Source organism: Platalea leucorodia, assembly GCF_965183815.1.
Source record: "Platalea leucorodia genome assembly, chromosome: 3".
Taxonomy (NCBI): Eukaryota; Metazoa; Chordata; class Aves; order Pelecaniformes; family Threskiornithidae; genus Platalea; species Platalea leucorodia.
Window position 1 is genome coordinate 20224121 of NC_138825.1, and position 12507 is coordinate 20236627.

The window sequence follows — 12507 nt, forward strand, 5'->3', positions numbered from 1 at the left end:
TGGCTTTGTGTGCAGAGGGGACACAACAAGAGTCCAGCCCTCAGTGCCTCTCATGCCTTGCCCCATCTCAGCTAGAGGACTGTTTGTCTGGGTTCAATGCATTTAAGTCCCTCTTGACATAGCATCACAAGGTGATCCATCTTTTCCCTATAGTGGGAAAAAAAAAGAAACAACCACCCTGCCATTTCACATTGGCTAGTACTAAGCATGTCTCCCATCCTTGCAGCAATTTTAAATGAAACGTGTAAGATTTCTTTGATTACACCTGGATAACATGACCTTCCACTTACTCTTCATTTGAATTTACATCACAGCTATAATCTGGCAGCAATTTCCTCTCCTAGAGAAAACAACGATTGGACAATTAAATGTGAAAGCTCCATGAATCAGTAGATGAGCCAAATGAACACAGATTTTTTTTTTTTTTCCCGTTATAGTCCTACTGCCTTGTGGTCCCTCTGGTGTAAGCTCAGTTTCACAAGGAGAGTTTGCTCCTCAAAAATTCCCTTTTACACACGCACAGACCATGGCTTAAAGGTCCCTGGCTCAGCAGAAGGGCACTGTAAAGAGAAAAAAAATTAAGTTAGCAACAAACGAGGGTCCTGGCCTGGGTTCGGCATGCCCCATCATGCTCCCTTTGAGGTGGGTGACTTTGTACTGTTGAAGATCTGAGCTCGTATCCCAGTCTTTCAAAACACAGAGATGTCTGTCTCATAGTACTTGTGTTAGAGGCTGTGCCTGGCTCTAGCTGAAGGCCTGATGGTCAACAGTTTGTGCAAATTCTCAAAACCATTTCCGAGTCCTTCTCCCCAGACAGTGATGCAGGTGTTAGGTGAGAAGGACTAAGATATCCAGGTTTTGCTGTTAACCACAGTGGGGTTCAAGCTGACGAAAGCCTGGAGGATGCCTACATGGACAGACAGCTGTGTTTACCAAGTCACACAGGAATCGGCAGGACTCTGTGTAGTGACCCACTCCTATGCAGCCCTGTCACAACACTGTAACAGGAGGAGCCCATGAAGAGACAGTGACAAGGTTAACTCCTGCACTCCTTCAGATCAAGCCCACAGCCTCTAAGGAGGCTCCTGTGGTCATAACATTAAGGAGAAGTGAGCATTTTCAGTAACACTTTCCTCTCCCTCCCTCCCTGAGGAACACCACTAAATCACAGAATGGACCTGCGAGATATGTTAGTGGTGGTGATTCCCCAAGAGATGATAGTCAGGAGCTTCAGGACAACAAGTCAGTGCCTTTGTTCTACAGACAGCACTTGGAGGATGGAGGGATGAACTGCAACTTCATTGATACTGTATGTCAGCCCTTCCTGCAATGGGAGCCCTAGCAATGCTGGTCTGTGGATTTGTCTCTCATTTGGCAGCATGTTAAATGAAGGATAACACCCATGAAATAAAAAACATCTGCTTAAGCAGGGCCACAGCCCCCCCATCCTGCCCTAATCCCAGACCTAGGCCACTGTGACCAGCACACACACTCCATGTGGGGTAGGCTAGCTAGGGAGCAGACTATGAAACCAGAAGCTGTTACCATTTTGGTGAAGATGTCCACACAAGCATTGCGGATCCTCTCTGGGGTGGCAGGGCTATCCAGCCTGAACAGCTCAGTCAGGCCAGAGTCCTTCCTCGCTGAGTAGATGGCATCTTTAATGGCATAAAACACTGAGGCAGACAGGAACAGAGGAGGCTCTCCCACAGCCTAGACAGAGCACAAGCAAGAGTGAGGCTGCAGCCCAAAATAGTCCTTGCCCTGGAAAGACTAATGAGGCTAACAGAAAAACAAGCAAGCCCTACATGACAATCAGGAACTGTTCGCATTCCTCATTCCTTCGTTGTAACTTCTCAGTCTCCCAGATGTGATCAGGAAGGAGAGGCCAAGCCAAAACAGCCCCTTGCCCTCCAGATGTGAACCTCAGTCTACCAGATGTGAACAGTGAGGAAACACAAAGCTAAAACAGCCTCCAGTCTGCCAGGTGTGATCAGTGAGGAAAGGCTGAGCTAAAACAACCCCCAGTCCATTTAAAGAAGAGACAGTAGGAAAACACAAGCTTTCTGACACAGCAAGGCTGTATGAAGGAAAAAGGGACTAGCCCATTCCCACAACCTTTTGGATGGTGCTAAAATTGCAGCAAAGGGAATTCAGATAAGGCAGTGGTGAGTTGTCTGGGCAGAGAGCTTGATGCTCCATCACTAGAGGTCCTTGCAAACCAGCAGAGCAGGAATGCCTCCCTCGGGGATTACACAAGTATTATCTAGTACTGAGGTCCCTGCCAGACCCTTTTTTCTTAATTCTGTCATCAGCACTAATGACCCAAAAAGTTCTCCTCATTGATGAAGATGTTCCTGTGGATGGAGGGGAAATGGGAAACTGTAAGGAGGCAGGCCAGGCATATACAGATAAGGATGCTGGGTAGCCTCTCTAAATGCTCTGTTGAACCCTAAGTAAAGCAAATTCTTTGATGCTGTACATCCAGCCCTGTTCTGTGCAGCCTTCAGCAACTGCAGAGAACAGCACTGACTGCAATGTAAACAGGGGAAGGACACGTGGATTAATAATGGACCTTTAAGGGTGACATGAGCACTGTGAAACAGTAAAGAAAGCAAAACATGAAAACTCAGACACAAGCTCTTGGTATATCAGATCTGGGGAAATGACACTGCTGGAAATGTTATCCACCGCAGTGGCTCTGGTGCTAGGGAAGGGCAACCAGGACCCTGACACACAGGGAACCTCTGTTACAGCAGAACTGGTACAGCAAAGCCACTTCAGTTCTCTCTAATGGACAATTAGGGTGGCAATGTGCAGGTTATTTTAGATCTTCCTAACTATAAACGATAGTATACGTATTTCTGGTATGGAATGGGAAAACATCATGACCCCAGAATAAAGCCAGCATAACAAGATTAACTATTGAGAACATGCATCATTACTTTAGCACACTCAGCTTCACAGAATTATAGAACAGTAAGAGGCCTGCAGATCTCACAGGTATACCTTGGATGAATAAACCGCCTTGCTGTTTGGACAGTCACGGAGAAGAGACACATAGAATTCTGTTGGGATGTCTCCAAACGCTGGGATTTTGTACATCCCAGGCCCTCGACTGTACAAGTTCCCTTCAGGAGAATAGCGCAGCTCCTCCATGGTGAAGAGCCCAAGGCCTTGGACAAATGCTCCTTCTATCTACAAACACACCCAAACAAGATTACATTTTTTTCTGATTGTTGTTCTTCCCTGCACAAGAACAAACAGTGATGATTTCCACTGGAGTTTTCAGCCCTCCCCTCCTGACTAATTTCCCACTTTTCATCTCTAAACACTTGTCCCTTCTGCTGAGTACAGCTTGGCACCTTTGCACAATTCCTCTGTTCCCACATAGATGTGGCTGCATTTCCCTGGCAGGTGAAGCAATTTACAAATACATGCAAACAGATATGGTGTAAACACAGGACAGGAATTTTCTGATGAAAAAATTCATCTGATGAAACGATTCATCTCTTGGTATATCAAACAACCCTGTGTTTATCACCTTTATTTGCTGAGAGGTATCATTGTGATCATTACTGCACAAAATACGGAAGTAAGCTTGTCCCTGCCCAAGGAATTTGCAACTGGTCCAACTTCCTATTGAGATCCCTACACAGCAGTAGCTGGAGGACAGAATCTACCACCCTAACTCTTTATTCAGAGAAGAATTTTCACTGAATTAAATGGGACTTGATATTGACAGATAGGAGTATAAAAATCAGATGTGGGATTTAGTCTCGCATGCCACATTGTGGAAACTAAGCCTAGGATGAGGTTATTCCATCAGATTAGTATTATCTGGATTCATTCCTTAGGCAAGACAGATGCTGAAAAGCATCAGTGTGGTGGTAACTGGAGAATATCCTGTAGTCTTAATAAAGGAGTCAAAAAAAAAACCAAACCAAAAACAACAAAAACCAACAGGATATTTCCCTACATAATTCTGTGCCTATTGCATAGTTAAGCGTAGGTCAAACTGGTTTTCATAGCTAGCCTAAAATGCCTCACTGGATACCCAAGTTTAAAATGCTCTGTTTGCAAAGGCACAACCTGGAGGGGGATAATAGCTCATCTAGAAAAGCCTGAGAGTAGTGTGATCACTTTAACATGATGGAAACAGCAACACTATTTCACTTACCTGTCCTATGTCTATGGCTGGGTTCAGACTGGTACCAACATCCATAACAATGTCTGTGCGAATGTTCTAAAAGGCAGAAATAAAGAATAAATCAGCACAGAAGACTGAAACTGGTACACCATGGTCTTGTATGAGGAGGAGTAATGTACCCAACCACTACCCACACTTGGCCAGTGTTCAAAAATCTATCTCAGATCAACTCTTCACACTGACTTTTACTCTGAGTTCATCCCTAAAGCAAACCAAAGGAAGTCACTGCAGTTTTCCCCAGAGACCCAATGGATCCAACTTATATTAGCTCCAAGCTGCTAGCGTCAGTGCTCTGTACCTGAGCATAACCAACTAGGTCAGATTCTGATGAATTTTTTTTTTTCTTTTTTTTTCTTTCTTTCTAAAAGTCTTCAGTGCTATTTTTAATGATTAACTCAATTCCAGTATGTTTCTGTTCCTTTGTGCTAACACAGTGGTGCCATCTCTTACTTAAGCAAATCCAATAACTTTTGCAATCATTCATTAAGCCATCTAATATCCCCGCAGGGTAGATAATTATCGTTTTATTGTACTTTACGGATTGTTGCACTGTGGAATAGAGGAGTTAAGAAATTTACTGAAGGTCACACCAGACCAATGACAGAGCTAGGAACAGGCTGACACCCAGTATTTGTTCTAACTCCCTGTGAATGTTTCCCTCACCTGAACACAGAGGGCTATTTCACTGCCGACCCCCTCACCTTGTGGTCACCTGTCAGGCAATCTATCTCAACCTCAGAGCAAGCAACACCATAACTGAAGTAGCAGAATGGTTTCCCTTCATTCTTTTCAAAGTCGTATCCAAGGTCAGGGATTCTTGATACAAAGAAAAACAAAACCACATTTCATTACATGAACAATCAAAATGAATACAAACACACTGCAACTTATCCAAATCCTTATTCACTTCTGTTCCATCCCTTCCATCAAGCCCATGCAGAAATAAAGAGTGTAAACAACTATAAATAGAAATCTGCTAAAGCTGTTCTTTATTCCAAAACCTGACTGAAACTATCAAACTATTTTAGCCATCTTTATTTTCCCATGAATCTCAGGGCTTGTGAAGACTATTATGAACTCCTTCCCACCGACCCAGTAGCAAATCTTTTGCTTTTAGAGTGCAGTTGAATATTTCTTGGAGGTTATTAAATTTCAGAGCACAATCAAGTTGAACCAGAAACTGGATTAAGCTAAAAACTGCACAGTTATGGCAAACTTTGTATCTGGCTACTTATACTTTATCTGAAAACTGGTTTATCAAAATACTGACAGCCACTTCGTTAAAAGAAAAACACATTTCAGAGATGCAACAGAAATGAGTTCATATTGTATTTTAGTCCCAAATAGGCTCTTCTCAACACTGTGTTTATTTTTTATGTCAACCCCTGCGCCTCAAAGATGATGGATCTCTGTTTTCCTCCAGCAGTAAAGCTGACTAAGAAAAGTGCCTCATTTCAGAACTGCACAAGAACCAGCAAGAGTTGAAAGTGGGAGAATGAAATTGAAAACACTGGTAACTCCTCATGCCACAACAGGCAGGATACCGGTCCAGCCAATTTCTGTAAGTAGCTTTGTCCTCAAGGACAACCCCTGCCCCCTTTTTGCCTGCATGGCAGTTCTAGTGCAACACTAAGTCACGAGGTTAGCACAGAGCAGAGCCCCAGGCAATGCTCCGATTTCATTTATGCCTCCTCAGACCTAGGTCAGCTACAACGAAGTTAGAGCCACTTCAGATTTACATGAGATCCGAAGTTGGCCCCAAGAGCTGTGCTCCAATCAGGAACCGATTCTCCCCAGACAGGAGAGTGTTAACCTCAGCTTAACATTTCTAGGTAGGAAGGGGAATGCAGCCCTAACTAAGAGCGGTGACAGGGGGATGGGGGCTGTAAATCCTCCCAGAATTTCCCTGGGATGCAATCCATGCAATCGAGTAAGAGCTGTACCTCTGCAGCGTGAATGTTCACTCACCTATAAAACCCCGTGGCCGACAAGCTGACACAGTTCTCATAGGCGGCTTTAATCTGGCAAAGTGAACAAGAGTTTGAAAACAGTAATTGTCCAACCAGTCCCTGCAAAATAGCTACCCCAAACACATTTCCAGGAGAGCATGAATAGAAGGTGTCCAGTGACAGACAGCTGTCACACAACTCAGCACCAGCACTGCCAAGGGAAACATCATGATGCAGCTGCTTCCCCAAATAGCCCCGTCAGCAGCTACCAAGGGCAGAACTTGCCCATTGGCAGAGGGATTATTTGTTCGGCTCTCAGCTACAGGTTAGACTTTCAACCTCAGAGACAAAGGTTAAACTGACAGTCATCTTGACCTCAGTGAGGCCAGGAGAAATCCTATCCCGACTTCCAAATCACAAAGCTCCCCCCACAAAGAGAAGAGCTTGGATCAGAAAATGGCCTGAGCGCCTTACAGCACACCAGTCTCTTGCTATTGAGGGCACAGAGATATCGCAGCCAAGGAGCACTACAGGAGGTGGATGGCAGCTCAATAAAGAGTCATCTTTGTCACAGAATCATTTCACTACAAATGAGGTTTCTTCCCGTCTGTCTTCTAGACTGTAGGCTGACTAGAAAGACATATGTAACCACTCAATACTTTTATTTGGTCAAGTTTGTCATAGGCAGGCCCCAGGATCTGGAGAAATCTCAGTATTAAAGTCATAACTGATGTTTTGGGGTTGACCTCTTGCAAGCTTTGGTTACTTCCCTTGCCAGGTTTCTGTTTCACTGTCTTTGCTCAAATCTTTGCTAGCAAGATGCAGAAGGCCTGGAGGATATACCTGCATACAGGGTTTGCCAATTAAAACAATCTCTGACAATGCCCACTTGTCTCATGACAGATACAAACAGCTTACCCAATCTTCCCAGGATCCTTTGGGATTAGACTGTTTGATCGGCTCAAGTCTTTTTAAGATAGTCTGACACGCGTTCTAGAAACAAACAGAGAGAAACAATATTTTAAGATTTGAAAAGTCAGCTTATAGTATTAAGAGCCCTATAAGAATTTCAAAGAACCTTCTGTTTAAATCAATATTGCCTTTAGGACTTTGGCATATCATAAAAAGGAACAAAGTTCAGTAACAGATGTCTTGCTATATAGGAAGAAATGTTAACTGAAAAGGATTTTAAAGCAGACTGGCTGTGCTGATAGCAGAAGGGAATCCCAAATACAGCACAGAAATTTCCAGACCATGACACAAAACATCAGAAGTCCGCCCATTTATACAATAACTTTATCTGTACCAAGTCATAGCAGGACATCTTAGCATATCTAGCAAGATGATCCTATAACACAGAAAAAAAAAATATTCTTGCCAAAACTCAACCTACTCAGACAAGATGCGCAGAGAATAAAAACAGCCTGATGATTTTACTTTAGAGGTGACACTTGGCCTTGTCTTTAAACCTGAGAATGACCAGTACTAAATTCCTCTTTTCAATGGAAAAGTCCCATACCCTGCAAATATATGCATTGGTAACTCCGCCATGTCTGCAACAGTCTTGACCGTACCATTGCTACAGAACGGTTTTTGTTCTGACTGTATCAACACTTAGAGGTTTTTGGTTCTGGAGCACAGCCCACAAACCATCTGCTATTAATATTTGCAGCACAATATATTTGTTACAGATAAGGCCGTGTTCGTGTTAATTACTAAGAAGATAGCTATTTAAATGGATGTTTTGTTCTGTTCATTTTGAGTAATCACAAACACTCTATTTTAGAACTACAAAAGGACTGAAGGAGAGTTTTGAACAACTTGAAAAAAATAAGGTCATTCATCATCTAACACTGCCAGTAATTATAGCAGGCAATGAAGTTATGAGGTATCCTTAGCCTGGAATTGCCTTTTGATGGTTATTGTTTTCCTTAAGTAATAGATAAATACATATCAACTTTTCATGTTTTGGAGTCCTAGCTTATAACCCATGGGTTTAAATAACTCAGTTTCCGTACATGGACAGCCATTCCATTGATGTCCGCGCTGACAGATGCAGCTGTTGGGGAGGTGTTTGGGACAGTGTTTGTGCTGGTCTCACTGATGTGAATTTTGGAGGTGGGGATTCCCAGTGACCTGCTAGCAACCTGCAGAGCAAAGGTAAACAACTGGTCAGCAGCTCTTCTTATACATGAGCATTATCATTCATTGCTTACACTGCTAGGATCCGCACTGCAACCTCTACCCTCTCCCATCCTAAATTTCATTTTTCTTGAAGACTCAGTTGATTTGGTGACTGAGAGCTAGCCAGAACATTGTTAAGTTTGCCCCTCACAGACTGAATGTGTGCGAGCACACACACGTACGCTTTTGCCCCAATGACAGGCATTCACTTTACTATTGTGAGACTAAATTCTTCTCTCAACAATTATAAGAATCGGAGGATAGAGAGCCCTATTAGATTGCCCTTTCATTTCCCTGCCAAAACAATGTTGCTCCCTTAGGCCTTTTTAACCACAAAGGCATTAGCATATGCAGATAAATATGTTTACAATATGACTAAGTTTTGTATAAAATATACGTAAACTACAGTTTTATGGGATGCAATGAAATTGCCAGAGAAGCTAGATTGTAAGCATAACCTGCATTATCTACATAATAAGACTTAAGATGATGAAGAATCTAATTCTCATACTCAATTGTGGTAATACTCTGGAAATCTAGCACTGCTGCTGAAACAGTTAAGAGGAATTAGTGATGATTTATTACCCTACGCATGCACACAGAGGAAGTGTCAAGCTGTCGGAGGCAATACTATAGAGTGAGTGTAATTCTCATGAAAAGATGTTTCATTCGGTTAAGTCCCAACTCATTATTACCTGAATCATTTTGGTGTGAAGTCCTTGACCCATCTCAGTCCCCCCATGTGTAAGTAACACAGAGCCATCTGTATACACATGGATCAGAGCTCCAGCCTATAAAAGGGAACATCAATCCAAGAGCCATCATAAATGAACTAGTGAAGTACTTAACAGATTTCAGTTACAAACTACAGAGAAAATTAATTTGGAACCTGACCAGTGTTGTTCTTCGGTGCAATTAAAGTGACTAATTTACACTTGAGATTAGTTTGGTTTAGTCTCACCAACTCACTAAAAGTTCCATTGACCTAATAAACCTCAGTCAGTATTTTCAGCTCAGAAAGCAGGTGAAGTAACCCAAACCTGCCCCTGTGAAACAAAGATGCATCCTTCACCTGAACTTGCTAAGGCCACTGACAGCCCATCAAGTTGGGTCAAACACAGTGTTTTGACTATTGAGGAAGAGGGAATAGGCAGGGAAATTAACATAACACAATACCACAGAAACATAGCTGCATTGTGGTTTCTTTTGGACTGTATAAACTGGTAACTGTTGCGTTGCTGATTCTGGTTTGAAAAATGCATGCTCTTTCTTAACTAATTTACTACTACTCTGAAAAGCTCCAGTTTGGTACAAATGGAGAAGGGCCTCGGGAGGCAGCATAAATCTAGCTTCTTTACCGAAAAGATGAATGACACTTACAGACCTGATTCAGAAATGGGATAGTGAAACTGATGCCAAATTTGGTAGGAATGATGCACATCCCTCTCTTCTTCCAGCGATTTTGCCTGTAAGGAAAGAACATTATTTGTATACTCATGAGGCTTTCATCACAACTCAATACTGTGCTTCCCTCCAACAGCTTGGGTATCAAAGCAGAAATGAAATACCTAAATGCAATATAGATTGAGTTAACCAGTAATTTTTATGAAAGATTGGCTTTGTTTATGGGTCCCAACAAGAAGAAATACAAACTGAAGATGCTCACCCAGGCATTATAGAAGCAATTGTCTGGACTATTAACTATTCAGTTGTATATACAAACCAACTAAAAAAGACTATAAGGCAGTGGAAAGCCTAAACAAATTGCCTTGATGGCCATTTGAAAAGCCTAACTGGACTTATTAGACCCCCTCTCCTTCGCTACATTTCCCTTAAAAAAAAAATCATGTCATGCTAGGTCTGATTCCTGCCTTATTTAAACTACAGCTTACTGATAGAGGTTTCTTCCCACTGTGAGCATGAAGGAATTTCAAAAAGAGAAATTTTTAGAAGTCGCTCTGCAAATATAAGGTCTGACTTCACATCACTCAAGTTGCTAAGAGAACCTCAGAAGTTAGTAGGCAACAGGTCCACCCAGTAACAAGACAGCTCCAGAACACCTACTTGTTGAATTCTTCAATTAGTTTCTTCCTGTTATGATAGCTAGAGCTTGACAAACATTCATCCCAGCATCTTCGTAGAGTAAATCCCTCCAGCTTTTGGTTAAAATGAGTCAGGTCTCCTTCATTATAAAGATTGAGCTTCCGCACCTTCCCAAAGAGACAGATAAAGGACACGCCAAGTTTAATGCTTCAGACTAGGTCTTTTTAATGGATGACATCAAAAGCATGTTGGTTCCTAGTTTTACTCCTCTGCTCACTCTACAGAACAATAGAATTAACAGACATATATCTGTTTATGGGAAAATGGGGACTAAGACATTAAGGCTAGGAATTTTCAAGAGAGATTGGGACTTAAGCACATTTTTAGTAAGATTAAGGTACCTAGTGCCTTTGGCATTTTTTTTTTTTTTTTTAATATCTGTCCTTAAAGCAGGTGTTACACAACTGAGGCTACTGAGGGAATTTAATGAAGCAGAAGATAATCCATGCTACAATCTGGCTGTCATACAGAAAGTTTGAGATCCTAAGGGCTTAGCAAAAATGAAGCAAAAGTTCTTATGCTTTCTGTGGTTGTGTCCGGTTCTCAGAGCTTGTTCAAAGGCAGCACTGCTCTGTAATGTGTATGTGGATCTGTACCTCCTCAGGTGGCAGGCCACACCTCCGAGCAACATCGCTCATCCAGCACTCAGCAATCATCATTCCTTGGGGCCCTCCAAAGCCACGGAAGGCTGTGTTGGAAGGCAAATTGGTCTTGCAAACAACGCCCATGCTGCTGACATTGGGGATGTTGTAGGAGTTATCCAAATGTAACAGGGCTCTGTCGAGAACCTGATGAAAAGAAGGAAAGGGGGGGACACATTTTACATGAATTACATGTCAGACTTCTCACTAGCTGCCAAAGCCAGGCTGGAAAGCTCTGAAGCTAATTTACAACAACCAGCACGTTCTTTTGCACCCTGCAGTTCTGCAGTCAACACAGCTGGGTGAGCGCTGAGATGCAGCCAGTACTCCCTCCCATTTGCAATGGAGTGTTAAGCGGTATCCTCCTGAAGGACGGGACAATAAGCACACTTTTCTGTTGACACATACGTCCCTGGGACAGATTGAGCTTCAAAGTCCTTTGCTGGCCCTGGGCTCACGCTGAGCCAAACTGCTACTAAATGCCATTACCCACCTGGAAGAAGGAGAATCTTCTTTTAATTATACTGAGTAATCTGTTACTGGAAAAGAAGTCTTGCTCATATCAAATGACTCAGCAGCTGGGCTATGGCAGTAAGGGCAACTATATGAAATAAAGATTTTCAATAGCTATATCTAAACTGCAAGATTTGAGATCTTTGCCTGCTAATTGTGCAAACTGTGAAAGGGCCAGAGCTGCTTTCTGGCTTGTGTTCCCAGATTTCCCTTCCAGCAGCAGCACAGAGAGGAGATTATGCACATCCCAACCTTTTTTCAACATGGAGTACTTTCCAGTCCCCTGATTCAGACACAGTCAAAAAGACAATTCACTTAGATGTACTCTCCACCAGGCCCTTAGTTTATGCAAAGACACTTGCCTGCCATTCTGCTCTGGCACGGCACCAACCACATTGCTAGCATCGAATGTGGCTGTGTTAGAGCGCTCTTCAGTTCTCTCCTACTGAAATGGATTCATTTTTGCAGAAAATTTTCAAAGAGTCAGTGGACTAGAGAAAGGGAACTAGAATAAACATGACTGACACTAGGCTATGGGGTTGGTCACTCACACGAGAGAAAAGGAGGGGTTTTTTAATCATCATCACAAAAATTCTTGGAGACAAACTCAGAACTCAGGCCCATTCTTGTCCTTAGTGCTTATGAACCCCATGTTAGCTTTAGCCAGTCCTTAACAAGCTTGTTGATTTAGGCACCCTGCCCCGATCAGCCTACTGACTTGGATGTTTCTTATTGCAAGGAACTAGCTTTCCCCAGAGCTAGAGAACTATCAGTCATCTTGCATTGTGCAACAAGTTTCCCATCACAACCCTCTGTAATGCAAAGCAAACTTTCTTGACCCTTTTGCCTAATCCAAGTTATTACAGCATCAATAAGAATTATGTGGCACATGCCAAGGCAGGTCAGT

General features: G+C 42.7%; 1 protein-coding gene across 2 annotated transcripts in view; it reads right to left on the bottom strand.

The window, feature by feature from the left end:
- Nucleotides 1-458: 458 nt before the first annotated feature.
- XDH (xanthine dehydrogenase) overlaps nucleotides 459-12507 on the bottom strand; it is a gene marked incomplete at its 5' end in the record, with an annotated part of 50536 nt that continues 38487 nt past the window's right edge. For both annotated transcript variants that reach the window (XM_082305556.1, XM_082305555.1), the window contains 12 exons: nucleotides 459-560; nucleotides 1546-1713; nucleotides 3010-3198; nucleotides 4181-4246; nucleotides 4912-5026; nucleotides 6179-6231; nucleotides 7078-7152; nucleotides 8178-8306; nucleotides 9039-9134; nucleotides 9728-9809; nucleotides 10408-10553; nucleotides 11043-11234. In XM_082305556.1, the coding sequence (XP_082161682.1) occupies nucleotides 510-560; nucleotides 1546-1713; nucleotides 3010-3198; nucleotides 4181-4246; nucleotides 4912-5026; nucleotides 6179-6231; nucleotides 7078-7152; nucleotides 8178-8306; nucleotides 9039-9134; nucleotides 9728-9809; nucleotides 10408-10553; nucleotides 11043-11234 (1362 nt within the window). In that variant the 3' untranslated portion in view covers nucleotides 459-509. The remainder of the gene's footprint in view (nucleotides 561-1545; nucleotides 1714-3009; nucleotides 3199-4180; nucleotides 4247-4911; nucleotides 5027-6178; nucleotides 6232-7077; nucleotides 7153-8177; nucleotides 8307-9038; nucleotides 9135-9727; nucleotides 9810-10407; nucleotides 10554-11042; nucleotides 11235-12507) is intronic.